The sequence below is a fragment of the Mus pahari genome, chromosome 18 (genome assembly GCF_900095145.1).
Source record: "Mus pahari chromosome 18, PAHARI_EIJ_v1.1, whole genome shotgun sequence".
In the NCBI taxonomy this organism is placed as follows: Eukaryota; Metazoa; Chordata; class Mammalia; order Rodentia; family Muridae; genus Mus; species Mus pahari.
The window spans coordinates 24,987,896-25,005,291 of record NC_034607.1 but is presented as its reverse complement, the minus strand read 5'-3'; the positions used below and the strand labels follow the sequence as shown (position 1 = coordinate 25,005,291).

Sequence of the window (17,396 nt, the reverse complement as noted above, 5' to 3'; positions counted from 1 at the left end):
ATATTCTTTCTTTATTTAGTGTATTTGTTGTTCTGATTATTATGTGTCCAGAGGAATTTCTTTTCTGGCTCTGTCTATTTGGAGTTCTGTAGGCTTCTTGTATGTTCATGGGCATCTCTTTCTTTAAGTTCGGGAAGTTTTCTTCTATAATTTTGTTGAAGATATTTGCTGGCCCTTTAAGTTTAAAATCTTCATTCTCATCTACTCCTATTATCCATAGGTTTAGTCTTCTCATTGTATCCTGGATTTCCTGGATGTTTTGAATTAGGATCATTTTGCATTTTGCATTTTCTTTGATTGTTGTGCCCATGTTCTCTATGGAATCTTCTGCACCTGAGATTCTCTCTTCCATCTCTTGTATTCTGTTGTTGATGTTGGCACCTATTGTTCCTGATTTCTTTCCTAGGGTTTCTATCTCCAGAGTTTTTTCACTTTGGGTTTTTCTTTGTTTGTTTGTTTCAACATCTCTTTTTAGGTCTTGGATGGTTTTGTTCAGTTCCATCACCTGTTTGGCTGTGTTTTCCTGTAATTCTTTAAGGGATTTTTGTCTTTCCTCTTTAAGGACTTCTACTTGCTTAGAAGTGTTTTCCTGTTGTTTTTTAAGGCTTTCTACCTGTTTAGCAGTGTTCTCCTGTGATTCTTTATGGGCTTCTACCTGTTTAGCAGTGTTCTCCTGTATTTCTTTAAGTGAGTTATTAATGACCTTCTTAAAATCATCTACTACCATCATAAGATATGTCTTTAAATCCAAATCTTGCTTTTTGGGTATGTTGGGGTATCCAGGACTGGGTGAAGTTGGAGTACTGGGTTCTGAAGATGGTGAGTGGTCTTGGTTTCTGTTAGTAAGATTCCTACATTTGACTTTCAACATTTGGTAATCTCTGGGGTTAGTTGTTATAGTTGTCTCTGGTTGGAGCATTTTCCTCCTGTTTTTCTCTTAGCCTCTGTCAGCAGTCCTGGAAGTCCAGCTCTGTCCTGAGTCTCAGTGGTCAGAATACTCTCCGTAGGCAAGCTCTCCTATTGCAGGGAATGTGCACAGAGTTCTGGCGTTCAGACCTGCCTCCTGGCTGAAGATGTAGGCTCAAAGTGGGGCCTGTCCCAGAAGATGTGTTGCCTCTGCAGTTTGCACACTCACCTGCAAAGACTAGTCTCCAAGGGACCCTGGACACAATATGGCTCTCTCACACGCTCTGCTAGACAGAGCCCTCTCAGGTGGCCACCTCTCCTCTGGCAGGGAAGGTGACTGGGTGTCTGGAGCCCAAAACAGGGTCTGTCCCAGAAGCTGTGTCCCTTCTGCCATCCACACTCTCACCAGTGCAGACTCGACTCTTGATTTCTTTCCCAGGTTTTCTATCTCTGGGGTTGTCTGCCTTTGTGATTTCTTTATTGTTTCTATTTCCATTTTTAAATCCAGAATGGTTTTGTTCAATTCTTTCACCTGTTTGGTTGTGTTTTCCTGTAATTCTTTAAAGGATTTTGACTGTTTACCTGAGATGTGATTTTAAATCAGAGTCTTGCTTTTCTGGTGTGTTGGGGTAACCCAGGTTCACTCTGTTGGGAGAACTGGGTTCTGGTGATGCCAAGTAGCCTTGGCTTCTGTTGCTTAGGTTCTTGCACTTTCCTCTCACCATCTGGTTATCTCTGGTGTTAGTTGGTCTTGCTGTCTCTGACTGAAGCTTGAACCTCCAGTGGGCCTGTGAGCTGTGATAGGTGTGTCAGCACTCCTGGGAGACCAGCAATCTCTATGTGGAAATGAGCAGCAGAGAGCTGTGATCTTAGGTGTGTCAGCACTCCTGGGAGACCAGTTCTTTCTGGGCAGGATTTGGGTATGGAGTACTGTGTCACAGGGTTAGCTCCGGGGCACTAATGGAACCCAGAAAGATTTTTGTCCCTGGTTGTTTCCACAGTTCCTGTGCCCTGCGGGCTCCTTTCTGGTCCTTCTTTGGATGGTTATTGAAGCAAACATGGTGGTCTCACCTGTGAGCTTAGGCGTGACAGCATGCCTGGGAGACCAGCTCTCTCTGGGGAGAATTTGGGTATGGAGAGCTATGGGACAGCCTTAGCTCTGGGGCACAGGCAGTGTTTTGATTATTATGTGATAAGATGATTTTCTTTTCTTCTCCAATCTATTTGGTGTTCTTTAGGCTTCCTGTACATTTATGGCCATCTCTTTCTTTGGGTTGGGGACATTTTCTTCTATGATTGTGTGGAAGATGTTTTCTGGCTCTTTGAGCTGGGATTCTTCATCCTCCTCTATTTCTGTTATTCTTAAGTTTGATTCTTTTATTGTGTCTTGAATTTTCTGGATATTTTGGGTTAGGAGCTTTTACATTTTATATTTTCTTTGGTATCTTCTATGAGATTCTCTCTTCTATCTCTTTTATTCTGATGGCAATGCATCTCTAGCTACTAATTTCTTTTCATCTCCAGTGTTGCCACCCTTTGTGCTTTCTTTATTGTTTCTATTTCAATTTTTAGTTCTTAGACTATTTTGTTCATTTCTTTCACCTGCTTGATTGTATTTTCCTGTATTTCTTTAAGGGATTTATGTGTTTCTTCTTTAAGTGCTTCTACCTGTTTACCTGTGTTTTCCTGTATTGCTTTAAGAAGTTCTTTTTATCTTCCTTAAAGGCCTCTGTCATCTTCCTGAGATGGGATTTGGGGTCATTATCTTGTTTTTCAGGTATGTTGGAGTATCCAGGGCTTATGATGGTGCCAGATTGCAATGGGTTCTGTCACTTATAATCCTGCACTTGCTTCTGGCCATCTAGTTGTCTCTGATGTTAACTGACTGGGTGTCTCTGACTACTACTGGCCTCCTTGGAGGCAGATAGAGCCAGTCTCCATGGAGGCAGACAGGCTGTCTCTGGTTAAGGTGGGCCAGTTGTGTTTCTGGTTAGAGCAGTTGTGTTTCTGTGTCCTGAAGTTTGCAAACCTCATGGGGGACAGGCAAGCTCTGTCTCTGGTTATTTTGGCCTCCTGAAAGGCAGATAGCCTATGGAGTATGGTAGAGTATTAGGCCCACTGATCTGGCCTGGGTGCAAAAGCAGACCTGTAGGAAAGCTGAGCTCTACAGGGCAGGTGGGCCTCCTGTGTCAGTTGAGCTCTGTGTCTTTGGTTACTGTTGACCTCCTATGTGGTAAGCAAGCTCTGGTGTGTGTGTAGGTATTTGGACTGTGAGCTGGCCTGGGTAGGAAGCAGGCTGGAAGAAGTGTGGAGCTCAGGGATTGGGGGTATGGAGGTGGGTCTTGCATCAGCTTGTCCCTATGGATGTCTCAGTTGGCAAGATACCAGCTGGAGAAAACAAGATATTTCAAGACAAATCCAAATTCAAGCAATATCTGTTTACAAATCCAGCCTTACAGAAAATACTACATGGAAAATTCCAAGCCAAGAAATAAGTAATCTCATACCAGAAAAACCATTTGGGTGAGATTCTCACTTTGTGCCTCCTGGAAGGCATGCAGACTGAAAATATGGGCAGGTATCTAGCTACTGATCTAGCCTGGATAGAAAGCCCTCTGTTGGTCTTAGTGTGGAGTTCCTATTCCCTTTGGGGTCATAATCCTTCCTCCTATTTTTCCATAAGATGAGAAAAAAAAGAACCTCCCACCACATGATAATCAAAACACAAAATCTACAGAAGAAAGATAGAATATTAAAAAGCATCAAGGAAAAAAGGCCAGGTAGCATACAAAGGCAGACCTATTGGAATTACATCTGACTTCTCAACAGAGACTCTAGGAGATAGAAGGACCTGAACAGATGTTTACAACCTCTAAAATTCCATAGATGCCAACCTAGACTACTGTACCCAGCAAAACTCTCAATCACCATTGATGGAAAAAAAAAAGATATTTCAAGGCGAATCAAAATTCAAGCAATATCTATCAACAAATCCAGACCTACAGAAAATACTGCATGGAAACTACAACCCAATGAGTTTAACTATATTCAAGAAAACACAGGAAATAAGTAATTCCATAACCAGCAAAATCAAAAAAAGCATACACGCACCAACAACAACAACAAAGTAACAGGAATTAATAATCACTGGTCATTAGCATCTCTCAACATCAGTGGACTTAGGTTCTCAATAAAAAGACACAGGCAAATGGGATGGCAATAAAAATGAGTTCTATCATTCTGTTGCATACAAAAAAAAACACACCTCAACAATAAAAAATACATTAGAATAAAGAATAAAAATATATTACCTCAGAGTACACACCTGGAAAAAATTTTCCACATAAGAGGACCCAAGAAACAAGCTGGAGTAGCTATTCTAATATCTAATAAAAGACTTTTATCCAAAATTAATCAAAAGAGACATAGAAGAACACTTCATACTTATCAAAAGAAAAGTCTACCAAGATGATATGTCAATTCTGAACATCTCTGCCTCAAACACAAGGGTACCCACATTTGTAAAAGAAAGATTACTAATGTTTAGATTGCACATCATGGGCATTCTTAACCTTGGTTCATATATTTTCTTCTAGCACATCGTATAGGGCCAGGTTTGTACACAGATACTGTTTAAATTTTAATTTATTGTGGATTATTTTATTTTCTCCTTCTATGGTGACTGAAAAATTTACTAGAAATAGTCTGAAACTTATGTCCAAATCCTTCTGGCTTTTAGAGTCTCCATTGAGAAGTCATGGATAATAAATAGGTCTGCCTTTACGTGCTACTTGCTCTTTTTTCTTTGAAGATTTTAATATTCTTTCTTTGTTCTATACATTTAGTGTTTTATTATTATGTTGCAAGGAGACTTCCTTTTCTGCTCCAATCTATTTGGTGTTCTGTATGTTTCTTATACCTTTTCAGGTATCTCCTTTAGGCTAAAAAAATTTTCTTCTATCAAATTTGTAAAAATATTTTCTGGGACTTTAAACTAAGTATTCTTCTCCTTCCTCTTTTTTATTATTCATAGTTTTGATCCTCTTAGAGTGTACCAGATTTCCTGGATGTTTTGTGTCACAAAGGTTTTAAAATTTATAGTTTCTTTAAGGTACGTATCTATTTCTTCTATAATACCTTCAGTCTCTAAGATTATTGCATCTCTTGTGTTTTGTTGGTGAAGCTTGCATTTGTTATTTATATTTAGTAATGTTTTGCATTCCTGTATTTTAATTTCTAGAATTCCCTCAGTTTATTTTATTTTGTTTGGTTTTTTCTTGTTTTTATTTTCATTTTCAGGTCTTGAACTGTATTATGGTTTCTTTCAGCTGTTTATTTCTTGACTTTCTTTAAAGGATTTATTCATTTTTTTCACTGTGTGTGGTTTCCTGTCTTTCTTTGAGGTTTTCATACATTTTCTTCAACTATTTGTTTTTTCTTGCCTGTCTTTAAAAGATTTATCCCTTCCTCTATCATCTTCATATAGTTGGTTTTATAGGCTTTATCTTGCACTTCAACTATGTTGGAATATTCAAGGCCAGCTATAGTAGAATAGCTGGTGGAGACTTGTTGCCTTGAGTGTTATTGAATGTGTTCTTATGCTATTGTTGAGGCATCTGGCTTTGAGGTGATTATAGGTTTAGATGATGATTTCTAAGTTTGTCTTTGTTGGGTGGGTGTTTTGTTCCATGGTTTTTGTTTCCTGTTGTGATTTTCAGAGAGCGTGATGCCTGTGTTTTGCCAATTTCACTAGTCTGCTCAGCTGCTGTGTTCAAGGGAAATGCTTGCTGGTGTTGGAGGATGGGAGTAGGAGGGGCCAAATGGAGATGATCTGTTTCAGTGCTAGGGGCAATGCTGGTAATTATGACTGAGGCAACAGAGAACGTTGAGAAAGCCCACAAACAGGGTAACTAGTCATCTGGTAAAAATGACCTCTATATGACTGAGCAGGGTGTGTCACCATGAGTTGGGGGCTGGGACATAGCTGTGATGCAGGGAGGAAAAGGTGGGAGGAATGGTCTGAGGAATCCACAAAATTCTAGGTCAAGAGAAACTGGAGTCAGGTGGTATGGTGCAATATTATGGGGGACACTGCAAATTGGGTTCACAGGGAAGGTTCATGGGCAGCCTACCTTATTATGAAAGTTTAAACATAGTTTCCTATGTCTATATACAGGATACATCCAAATAAGTATCAATATGTGATGGCATTGAATTTTGCCATTGAAGAAATCAACAAGAATATACATCTCTTACCTAACATATCTCTGGGTTTTGATATGTACAGTATTTCTCAGTATCATGGAAATATATTAGAGCACTCCATCAGGTTTCTCACAGGCTTGGAAGAGGCCATCCCTAACTACACCTGCAGAAAAGAGGCAAAATCAATAGCAGTAGTGACAGGAACATCATGGGACTTTCCTTCCAGAATCAGCACCATTCTAGGTCTCTACAAATATCCTCAGGTGAGGCTGAGTAAAAACAGAAGAGTACAACCATTTTCTCTTGGGGACACTGTCAGGATTAAAGGGGATTGAAAAGATGGGATGAGAGCACAGTCCATGAATGTATCAAATATGTAATTTAAGAATGACTACTCCAAGATATGGTGAAATATCCACATAACTGTTGTTTTCATATATATGTGGGTAAATGAGAAAACACAGGGTTATGGTTGAGTTCTCAATATTTTTAGTCATTTCCTATAAAGTTGTGTTTAAGTTGGCAGCAAATTTTTTAAAAAAAATTAAAATCTTTATTCTTAATTATTTTTCTTTGCTTAGAATCCATTAGGTCTATTTGAAATTTATGGGATTGTTTTCTTCATTTCACTCCATATCTTCTTTTCTCATCAGTTGACATTTGGGCCTTTTGATCCAATGCTTAGTGACCATGTGAAGTTTCCTTTTATCTATCAGATGGCACCTGAGGACACATCTCTGGCCCTTGGCATGGTCTCATTGATGGTTCATTTTAGCTGGACCTGGGTGGGGCTGATCATCACAGAGAATGAAAAAGGTATTAAATTTCTGTCAGACATGAAAACAGAGATGAAGAAAAACAGTGTGTGTACAGCCTTTGTACAAATGGTCAGTGTCAAATACCAGTACAACTGGAATGATCTGCTCAGCACTGATCCTGCAATCATGGGGGAAACGGTAAAGGTGTTCATTGTATTTGCTGAGATTGACTCTACTCTAGTTGTAATATTTAAAGAGTCAGGACAAGTAGACCCATGGAGGGTGTGGGTCACAACCGCACAGTGGGATATTGCTAGCAGTGCGAGACATTTCATCCTGGACTCATTCCATGGAACCCTCATTTTTTCACATCATCATCCTGAAATTTCTGCTTTTAAAGATTTTATACAGACTGTGAACCCATCCAAATATCCAGATGATGTCTTTCTTTCAAATATATGGGCAATGTATTTGAATTGTCCATTTTCACGGGTTTACTGTAAAACACTGAAAATTTGTTCATCCAATGGATCCTTGGCATTGTTACCTTGGCACCGATTTGACATGGACATGAGTGAAGAGAGTTATCACATATATAACGCAGTGTATGCAGTTGCTCACAGTCTCCATGAGATGCTCCAAGAACAAGCAGATGTACAACCAATGAAAAACAGGAAAAGACTGATTTTTTCCCCTTTTAGGGTAATGTGACTTCTTTTCGATGGGTTGTGTCACCAAAAAAAGATATATATAACATATATAATTATATATGTATAATATGTAGTAATATTAAAAGACCCTTTATATATTAAATATATTATATATAAAGTGACCCATATGGCTCCAACTGCATACGTAGCAGATGCCTTGTCAGGCATCAATGGGAGGAGAGGTCCTTGGTCTTATGAAGGCTCGATAGATGCCCCAGTGTAGGGAAACAAGGGCAGGGTGGCAAGAGTGGGTAGGTGGGAGGAGGAGCACCCTCATAGAAGCAAGGGGAGGAGGGAGGGGATAGGGAGTTTCCAGGAGGGAGAGAAACCTGGCAAGGTGATAACACTTGAAATGTAAATCATCTTTTTTAAGATTTTTTAAAAAGGAACGTAAAGAAAAAAGATATATTATATACATATATACAAATATATACATATGTGTGTATTATATATACATGTTATATATGTATATAAAATATATATGTGTATATATATATATATATATATATATATATATATATAGGCCCTGAATTTGGAAGAAATATATATCATATACATATATATATATATATATATGTGTGTGTGTGTGTATATGAATATATATGTATGTGTTTATATACATATGTATGTGTGTTTTACATATATATAAATGTCAGCTATATATGTATATATGTATATATATATATATGTGTATGTGTATATATGTATATATGTATATAAATATGTTTATACATACATATATGTCAGTGCCCTGAATTTAAAGGAGAGTAATGTATACCATATATAAATGTATATACAAATGTATATATGTGTTCATACATATGTATATGCAATATATATATTACATATACTATTAGTTGTCTATATGTTTTCAGGGTCAACAATTTCATAAAATTCCTTAAAGTTTTCAGAAACATTCTCCAACCAAACATTTAAAATCACTTTTTATAAACACAAGATTTTATGAACATTTTTATTGCATAGTAGTTAAATCTAAATCTAAGTTAAAATATAAAAAGTGATGCTAGTTACATATGAATAAAAAATTGTCATTTATGATCAGAGATTTTTATTAATGGGTTTCCTAACATACTGTCAATCTTATTTTTTCTTCAGGAAAATCTGTTTTTTCCCATGAGTTTATCAAATGAGAAGATAGTGGGTGAATAGGCATTTTAAGTCTGACAGTGATGCAGATAACTATGACACACTCTCATGAACCGCTTTATAGGGGGGTTCTGAGTTTAAGAGAAATAGCTACCCTCACAGAGTACCCGAGTTCAAATTCACAGACCCACAAGGAGACTCACAACCATCTGTAACTTAAGTCCCAGGGGATCTGAAGTTATTCTATCTTCCCCATGGACACTGCATGAACATAGTGCACAGACATGCATGTAGACAAACACCCTTACTGATAAAAGTAAATACTTTTCAAAATGAAATTGTTTAATAAATTTGTGTAGTTCAGATAGACAAAAGTCAGCTTTTCCTTTTTTGTGCTCTAAGAACAAGTTGAGATGAAACAGCATTTGATAGTTTCTCTTTTTTAATTTATTTATTATTATTTTCTTTATTTACATTTCAAATGCTATCCCGAAAGTTCCCTATACACTCCCCCCCGCCCCTGCTCCCCTACCCACCCACTCCCACTACTTGGCCCTGGCCTTCCTCTGTGCTGGGTCATATAAAGTTTGCAAGACCAAGGGGCCTTCTTCCCAATGATGGCCGATTAGGCCATCTTCTCCTACATATGCAGCTAGAGACTCGAGCTCAGGGGGTACTGGTTAGTTCATATTGTTGTTCCACCTACACGGTAATTGCTAACTAATCATGGAGCCCTTGCTACTGCTATTTTCTTTTTTGTGAGACTGGTTGTGAGATATTAATTCTGCAACTCCTCATTTGTGAAATTCTACTGTACAAATTTAATAAGATTCTGTTTTTAAGGGAGATATTTAAGAAAGTCAGGGCATCTTCCTAATTTTATTTGTCTTAAATATGGGACATATGCCAATATTAGATCCTGACTCTCTTTCAGCTACACCCTTTCCTGAAGAACATCCAGTTTAATAATCCTAGTGGAGACAAAGTAGATCTGAGCCAGACAGGAAAACTGGAGGCAGAGTATGACATTTTTAACTTCTGGAATTTCCCACAAGGTCTTGGTCGTAAGGTGAAAGTAGGAACATTTTCCTCTTTTCTTCCACATAACAAACAGTTGTCTCTGTCAGATGGCATGATCGAGTGGGGTACCAAAGACAAACAGGTGGGTTAACTTTATCATAATGTTTTTTGTGGTGTTTTCCTATCATCTAATAAATGGGAAAATAGCATATGGGTATTTAAGTAGTCTCTTTCCAACTTTCAGAATTTTCTAAACAATGTTTAGTAGATAAGGAAGAAATGTGACCATCCACAAATGATATAGGGTGTACGAGTCGTCTGCTTAGTTTGCATACATGTTCTACAAAGGAAATGTATTTTTTGCCCAATACTTAAGTACATTTCAATGATGTTTTAAAATATGCTTTGTAATAATTTTATCTCTTCTCCACATATGTCTATAGACTCCCGTGTCTGTGTGCAGTGTAAGCTGTGCTCCTGGATTCATGAAATCCCCTCAGGAGGGCAAGGCTTCATGCTGTTTTTATTGCCGCCCCTGCTTAGAGAATGAAATCTCCAATGAGACAGGTACCCACATGCATTTCTGAGATACCAATCGCTGTCTTGCAGTATGACCTCTGTGCCATAGAGTGCAAAGGACTTGGAAGACAATGTTCTCTGTTTCTTAGTGTAACGATCTTTCATATTTCATAGTCAATGAGATATCTCATTTGAAACAGCATGGTCTCTGTGCTTCTAAAGCATTAATGACTTAGGTTTCCATTGAAAATACTTTGGAAATCCCATTATATATATATATGAAAATGAGGACCTCTTTGGGATTTCCAAAGTATTTGGAAATATATACATGCTCATTATATTAAGTAAAGAACAGAGAGTAGGAGTGATACATACAAGTGCTAAGATTTCCTTCAGATAAACCATTTATTTTGACAGAATTGCACACAAGAAGTAACCCAACACTATTGGTCTCAAGTCTCAAGCAAAGAGACTATAGAACAACAGGAATTAACAGGAATTACCTTTATAAGTTTATTGAAATGATAGGCAAGGCAAGACATGGTCTTCTCAATGAGAAATTTTAACTTGGAGTCACTTATAGTTTGAAGGCCAAATTAGGATTGTCAGAACACAAGGCCTTGTCTACTTTAGACAAGGAAACAGCTGCACCTACCTACAGAGGCAAAGGTGGGGGTGGTAGCTACCTTAGCACATGTCTACTATATCCACAAAGGAATTCAACCTGTGGCTGTAGAGAAGTGTGGCTAGATACCTGCTGGGCAGCCTAGTTTCTTTAAAATAGTCTAAAAGAAGTCTATGTTTTAATATAAGAAGCAGGTCTATGTTCTCTCTCTCTTCTTCTCTCTCTCTCTCTCTCTCTCTCTCTCTCTCTCTCTCTCTCTCTCTCTCTCTCTNTCTCTCTCTCTCTCTCTCTCTCTCTCTCTCTCTCTCTCTCTCTCTCTCTGTTTATGTGTGTGTGTATACATGTGCGTGTTTGTGTCTGTCTGTGTGTTCATGTCTGTGTTTTAGGTTAAAGGGTGGGTACAGAAAAACCCAGGGAGTAAGATGTCAATACAGGTCTAAGCATTGCCTGCTGAATTAGGATGCAAAAATATAAGAGGCTAAGTTCCCCTCACTTTTTGACCAGTTGTTTCTTCTTGGGTCAATGGTTAATATCAGTATCCCTGAATCAGGATCAATCAGAATAGCATGTATATTAGATAGTCACCTACAGTTATAAAAAAATCAAAATAGTTATTAAATACATAACCACAGCAATAATCCAGGAAATCCAATAAGATTTCAAACTGCCCCATGATTCTGGTACCTGTTGTCTGACTCTTTTGGGAAATTTCTGACATATATATAATATCTTTTGATTATATTCACCCCCATTCCCTCCAGACCAAAACCTCTCCCATTTCTCCACTTCTCCCTCCCAATGTTATGTGTTCTTTTGTAAAGTCAAGTGAATCCACTTGGTGCTGCAAATCTTCATATGACTACAGATAGGGCCATCGACTGGGACAAGGGAACCACTTCCCTGCAGAAGACTGATTTTATCTCCTCTAGAAGCCAGTAACTCTCAATACTTTCTTAGCAAAAGAAATAAGTGATATCCTGAAGCTATTTAATGAGAAAGAGAAAGAAGGTATAGGCAATTACTAAGACAAATTTTATTTAGTTAAAATTTAAATAGATACCTAGTAGTAATATCAGACTCCACAATGGAAACTCAATTCAAGGTCTGAAGCAGATGAAAATTCTGAGAAACAAAGGGGATTCCCAAGCTACATAGGATTCCTGTGGAGCGAATATTCTTGGATATAACACCATTATATCCAAGTATGAGGCAATTGAACTTGGAAGCACTAGGCTATGTGCATGGTCATAACTCAATGTCATGGCTACCATAGACTGTTCAGTGACTGTGTGCTTTTCACAGTTACAAACATGGAAGCAGAGGCCATGTTAGTGCATTGCTGTTCTGTGTCTACAGGGAGTTGGGGCTTGAAATCACAACTGTTAAAATGGCTATACATTAAAATTGAATCTGATCCAGAAGCAGGATCATGTCTTCACAGTGCAGTGCAGTGAGGCCGTGAAACTGTGTACATCAATCCATCAGATTTACTCCTTCTTGAAATGGCACAACAACACATTGCAGGCATGAATTTTTCATAGCCCTCCATCCAAGTACCCAGCATTATACTAGATACTAAGCTAGTGCTTACAAACCATGATCTTTTTTTTTACTTAATAAATATGCATTTCTGTTCATAATAGCCTATGGTACAGAACATCCTCAATGGAGATATTTTTTTCTTAGTTCACATCTGTGTAGCAAGTACCAGATGTAGAGTAATATGAAGTCAAGTCAGAGCTACTGAGCTGCAAAAGGCAGTGCACAGTCCTGGAGACAGAAATAAATGATAGTATCCATGTTTTAAGATGATGGTATATTGAACCTATAGAAATGTACTTATTTATTTATTTATTTATTTATTTATTTATTTACATCATATGTCAGTTGGCATTTTACTGCTGTGAACAGACACCATGACCAAGGCAATTCTTTTTGTTTATTTATTTTATTAGATATTTTCTTAATTTACATTTCAAATGCTATCCCGAATGTCCCCTATACCCTCCCCCTGGCCTGCTCACATACCCACTCACTCCCACTTCTTGGCCCTGGCCCTGGCCCTGTATGAAGCTTATAAAGTTTGCAAGACCAAGGGGCCTCTCTTCCCAATGATGGCCGACTAGGCCATCTTCTGCTATATATGCAGCTAGAGACACGAGCTCTGGGGGTACTGATTAGTTCATATTGTTGTTCCACCTATAGGGTTGCAGACCCCTTCAGCTCCTTGGGTAATTTCTCTAGCTCCTCCATTGGGGGCCCTATGTTCTATCCTATAGATGACTGTGAGCACCCACTTCTGTATTTGCCCAGCACTGGCATAGCCTCACAAGAGATAGCTATATCAGGGTCCTTTCAGCAAAATCTTGCCGATATATGCAATAGTGTCTGCATTTGGTGGCTGATTAGACCAAGGCGATTCATATAAGGACGACATTTAATTGGGGTTGGCTTACAGGTTCAGAGGTTCAGTCCATTATCATCAAGGTGAGAGCATGGCAGCACCTAGTCAGACATGGCCCAGGAGTAGCTGAGAAATAAACATCTTGCTCTGAAGGCAAACAGGAAAGACTGGCTTCTAGGCAGCTCAGATGAGGGTAATTAAAGCCCACACCCACAGTGACATACTTCCTTCAACAAGGCCACACCTACTTCAACAAGGCCACACCTCCTAATAGTGCCACTCCCTAGGCCAAACATACTCAAACCATCACACATCCCAAATGTTGCCCCCCCCATCCAGATCCCTCCTCCCAGAGCTCTTTACCACATCCTCAATCCCCTTCACCTCTGAGAGGATGACCTTCCCTGGGTATCCCACTTCTCTAGGGCATCCAGTCTCTATAGGATTAAGTCCATCCTTTCCCACTGGGCCAGGCAAAGCAGTCAATCCTCTGCTACGTGTGTGTGGGAAAGAGCACCTCAGACCAGTCTGTGTATGCTCTTTGGTTGGTGACATAGTCACTGGAGGATCCCCGGAGTCCAGGTTAATTGACACTGTTGATCTTCCTAAGGAATTGCCAGCCTCTTTAGCTCCTTTAATCCTTCCCCTAACTCTTTCATGGGGTTGCCTGACTTCAGTCCAATGGTTGTCTATAGTATCTACATCTGTCTCAGTCAGCTGCTGTTAGGGCTTTTCAGAGGACAGCCATGCTAGGCTCCTGTTATGGATGTACTATAAATTAAATGTATTTAAATGGCTAAAATGTGAATTAACTCCTCATTTATTAATAGTATCAACTTAAAAATCTCTCCAAGAAAGCTTTGACACAATGATTCTGGTGTTGATGTTAGGATGTCACTAAGAAAGAAGACGAAAGGCCCAAGTGCTGTAATTTTCATTTAGGCATCATATTTATGATTTTATATGGTTGTGTTCTCACGATTTGATTTGTAGTGATTTTCTGACTTTTACTTTCTTAATTGTGAGATAACTTTGCAGTATACAAAGAATAAAATCAACTCATTTTATATGTATCATTTCTAAAACATACTTTGGCCACTTGAATAAGTGCTCTAGTTGCCTATTATGTAATAATATTTCCTGTGGGACTCTTCTGGGCATATATAACAGCTACACCTCCCATCAACTTGAAGTCTATGTGGTTGAAGATTAGAAACATATTTCTCAAAAATGCATGGACAGTAGAAAAATAATATAACTGTAGTATCAAATTGGAGATTCCATTTATTATACCATATAGAGCTGTTGGAATTATATTTTTTATTCCTATTTAGTATTCTGAATTATATATTGTGTACATAATCTATGTTCATGCAAGTAAAAAATTAAAACTGTATGCTGTGATGTTCTTTACATCTCAGTATAGAAGAATAAATGAGTGAGAAAGTGTCTGGGCCCCACCCCCAACATTCAGGTACCGAGGTAAGAAGCAATGTTGGACTAAGACCAAAGGCTTATGACCTCTGGCAATCAATTAATGCTTTCTTATAGTTCTGGAGGTCAGAAGTTTATGGCTTCTGAAAATTTAACTCTCTTGCTGGAGCTAAAATCTGAGGGCTTCTCTCAGTTGACTTCTGCTAAAAGCAGAAGAAGATTAAGAAAAGAATCTTCCTTGCTTGGAATCTTTATTCTTTGATTCAGGACCTCTTGCTGGCCAGGTGAAAGACTCAGAGTTCATCAGCTCCTCTTGACCCAGAGAGAAAGGAAAAGTCAGAAAGGAATGAGGGAAGGAAGAAAGGATAGAAGGAAGGAAGGAAGGAAGGGAGTGAGGAAGGGAGGGAGGGAGGGAGAAGTCAAGCACACAAAAAGACACACACACATTGGATAAAGCAGAAAGGAGCTATACTGAGTCTTTATTTTTGCTTTCACTTCTTTATAGCATTTTAGACAAATGTCTTCATGTAAAAATATTACCTCATATAAAGTATTACACAAAAGGGAGTTACAGCAAAATGTAAATTATAAGTTCAAAGCAGTGCTTCATTCTATAGTCTCATTATAAGATCAAAACAATATTTTTACATGGCCTTGCTTTCTCATACTGCACAACTGTGGCCTGATCCTTGGACCTGAACTTGAACTAATGTATTTTTATCACTAATTTGTTCTAAGCCTGTTTTCTTTTCCTAGTGCAAATAGTCTATGCTGCATGACAGTTTACAGAGATCTATTTGCAGCTTTTATTCTATAGGGGCTTGAGATTACTTGTATCAAATTAGGAGTTTTATTAAATCCTTATCAAGAATTATGAGATGCTCAGTTCATCTAAACAGCATGACTACATGAAAGCACATCTTCATATATATTCAGCAAAACTGAAGTCTGCAAAACAGAGTAGGCAAATAATTTAAAAATCATTAAGCCATTTAATGATAGCAAGAAAGGCATATTATAAGTGAGAAGCAATTCTGGGACAGTCTCTGGAGTTCAAGCCTCTCAGAGTGTGACCGTTGCAGCCATGCAAAATGGTAGGACACCTTCCAAAAACTCAGTTGCTTGCCATAGCCTTTCCTAGATGGCTTCTGTCAAGAAAATAACTGGGAAACAGAAAATGATGTATACCACAAAACATAAGAAAACAGAACAGAGAGAGGAGAGGTGTCCACCCTGGAGCACTCACATTGCCTAAGCTGGTAAGGGAGCCATCTTTGCTCCGGTCATTGCTGGGGAGAGGGCCCCTTTTCTGAATCTAGACATCCAGGCACCATCCCCACCAGAGGAGAGGTATCCACCCTGGAGCGCTCTCACTGCCTGAGCTGGTAAGGGAGCCATCTTTGCTCTGGTGCACACAGGCTCATTGCCAGGAAGAGGGCAGACTGCAGAAGGGACACAGCTTCTGGGACAGACCCCCATTTCTGGCTCCAGACATCTGGACACCATCGCCAACAGAGGAGAGGTGTCCTCCCGGGAGTGCTCTCACTGCCTGAGCTGGTAAGGGAGCCATCTTTGCTCCAGTTCGCTCAGGCTCCAATCTGCAATGGAGAGAGTGTGAACTACTGAAACTTCACAGCTTTGGGACAGACAGAAGCAATCTAGCTTCTTGGACAGACCCTGTTTCAGGCTCAAAACATCTGGGCATCATCCCCGCTAGAGGAAAGGTGGCCACCCAGGAGGGCTCTGTCGGCCAGAGCAGGTGAGAGAGACATATTGTGTCCAAGGTCCCTTGGAGTCTAGCCTGTGCAGGTGAGTGTGCAAACTGCAGAGGCAACACATCTTCTGGGACAGGCCCCATTTTGGACCTACATTTTCAGCAAGGAGGCAGATCTGAATGCCAGGCCTCTGTGCACCTTCCCTGCAAGAGGAAAGCTTGCCTGCAGAGAGTACTCTGAGACTCAGAAGAGAGCTGGACTCCCAGGACTGCTGACAGAGGCTAACAGAATCACAGGAAGAACAAGCTTCAACCAGAGACAACTATGACAACTAACTCCAGAGATTACCAAATGGGGAAAGCTAAACATAGGAATCTTACTAACAGAAACCAAGACCACACACCATCATCAAAACCCAGCACTCCCACCTCAGCCAGTCCTGGATACCACAACACACCCGAAAAGCAAGACTCGGATTTAAAAGCATACCTCAAGATGCTGGTAGAGGACTTTAAGAAGGGCATTAATAACTCACATAAAGAAATACAGGAGAACACTGCTAAAGAGGTACAAGTCCTTAAAGAAATACAGGAGAACGCTGCTAAAGAGATACAAGTCCTTAAAGAAACACAGGAGAACACAAGCAAACAGGTTGAACAAAACCATCCAAGGCCTAAAAAGGGAAGTAGAAGCAATAAAGAAAACCCAAAGTGAGACAACTCCAGGAACAAAATCAGGAACCATAGATGTGAGCATCAGCAACAGAATACAAGAGATGGAAAAGAGAATCTCAGGTGCAGAAGATTCCATAGAGAACATGGGCACCATCCCCACCAGAGCAGAGGTGTCTGCCTGGGAGCTCTCTCACAGCCTGAGCTGGTAAGGGAGCCATCTTTGTTCTGGTAAGCTCAGGCTCCAGTTTGCACTGGCAAGAGAGTAGACTACAGAAGCTACACAGCTTTGGGACAGACAGAAACAATCTAGCTTCTGGGA

General features: G+C 39.3%; 1 protein-coding gene across 1 annotated transcript in view; it reads left to right on the top strand.

The window, feature by feature from the left end:
- Window positions 1-17,396, top strand: part of LOC110335715 (vomeronasal type-2 receptor 116-like) — a 428,392-nt gene that overhangs the window by 16,587 nt on the left and 394,409 nt on the right. Inside the window, 4 exon segments of the mRNA XM_021218037.1 lie at window positions 6,063-6,374; window positions 6,765-7,571; window positions 9,621-9,848; window positions 10,150-10,273. Of these exon segments, the coding sequence (XP_021073696.1) occupies window positions 6,063-6,374; window positions 6,765-7,571; window positions 9,621-9,848; window positions 10,150-10,273 (1,471 nt within the window).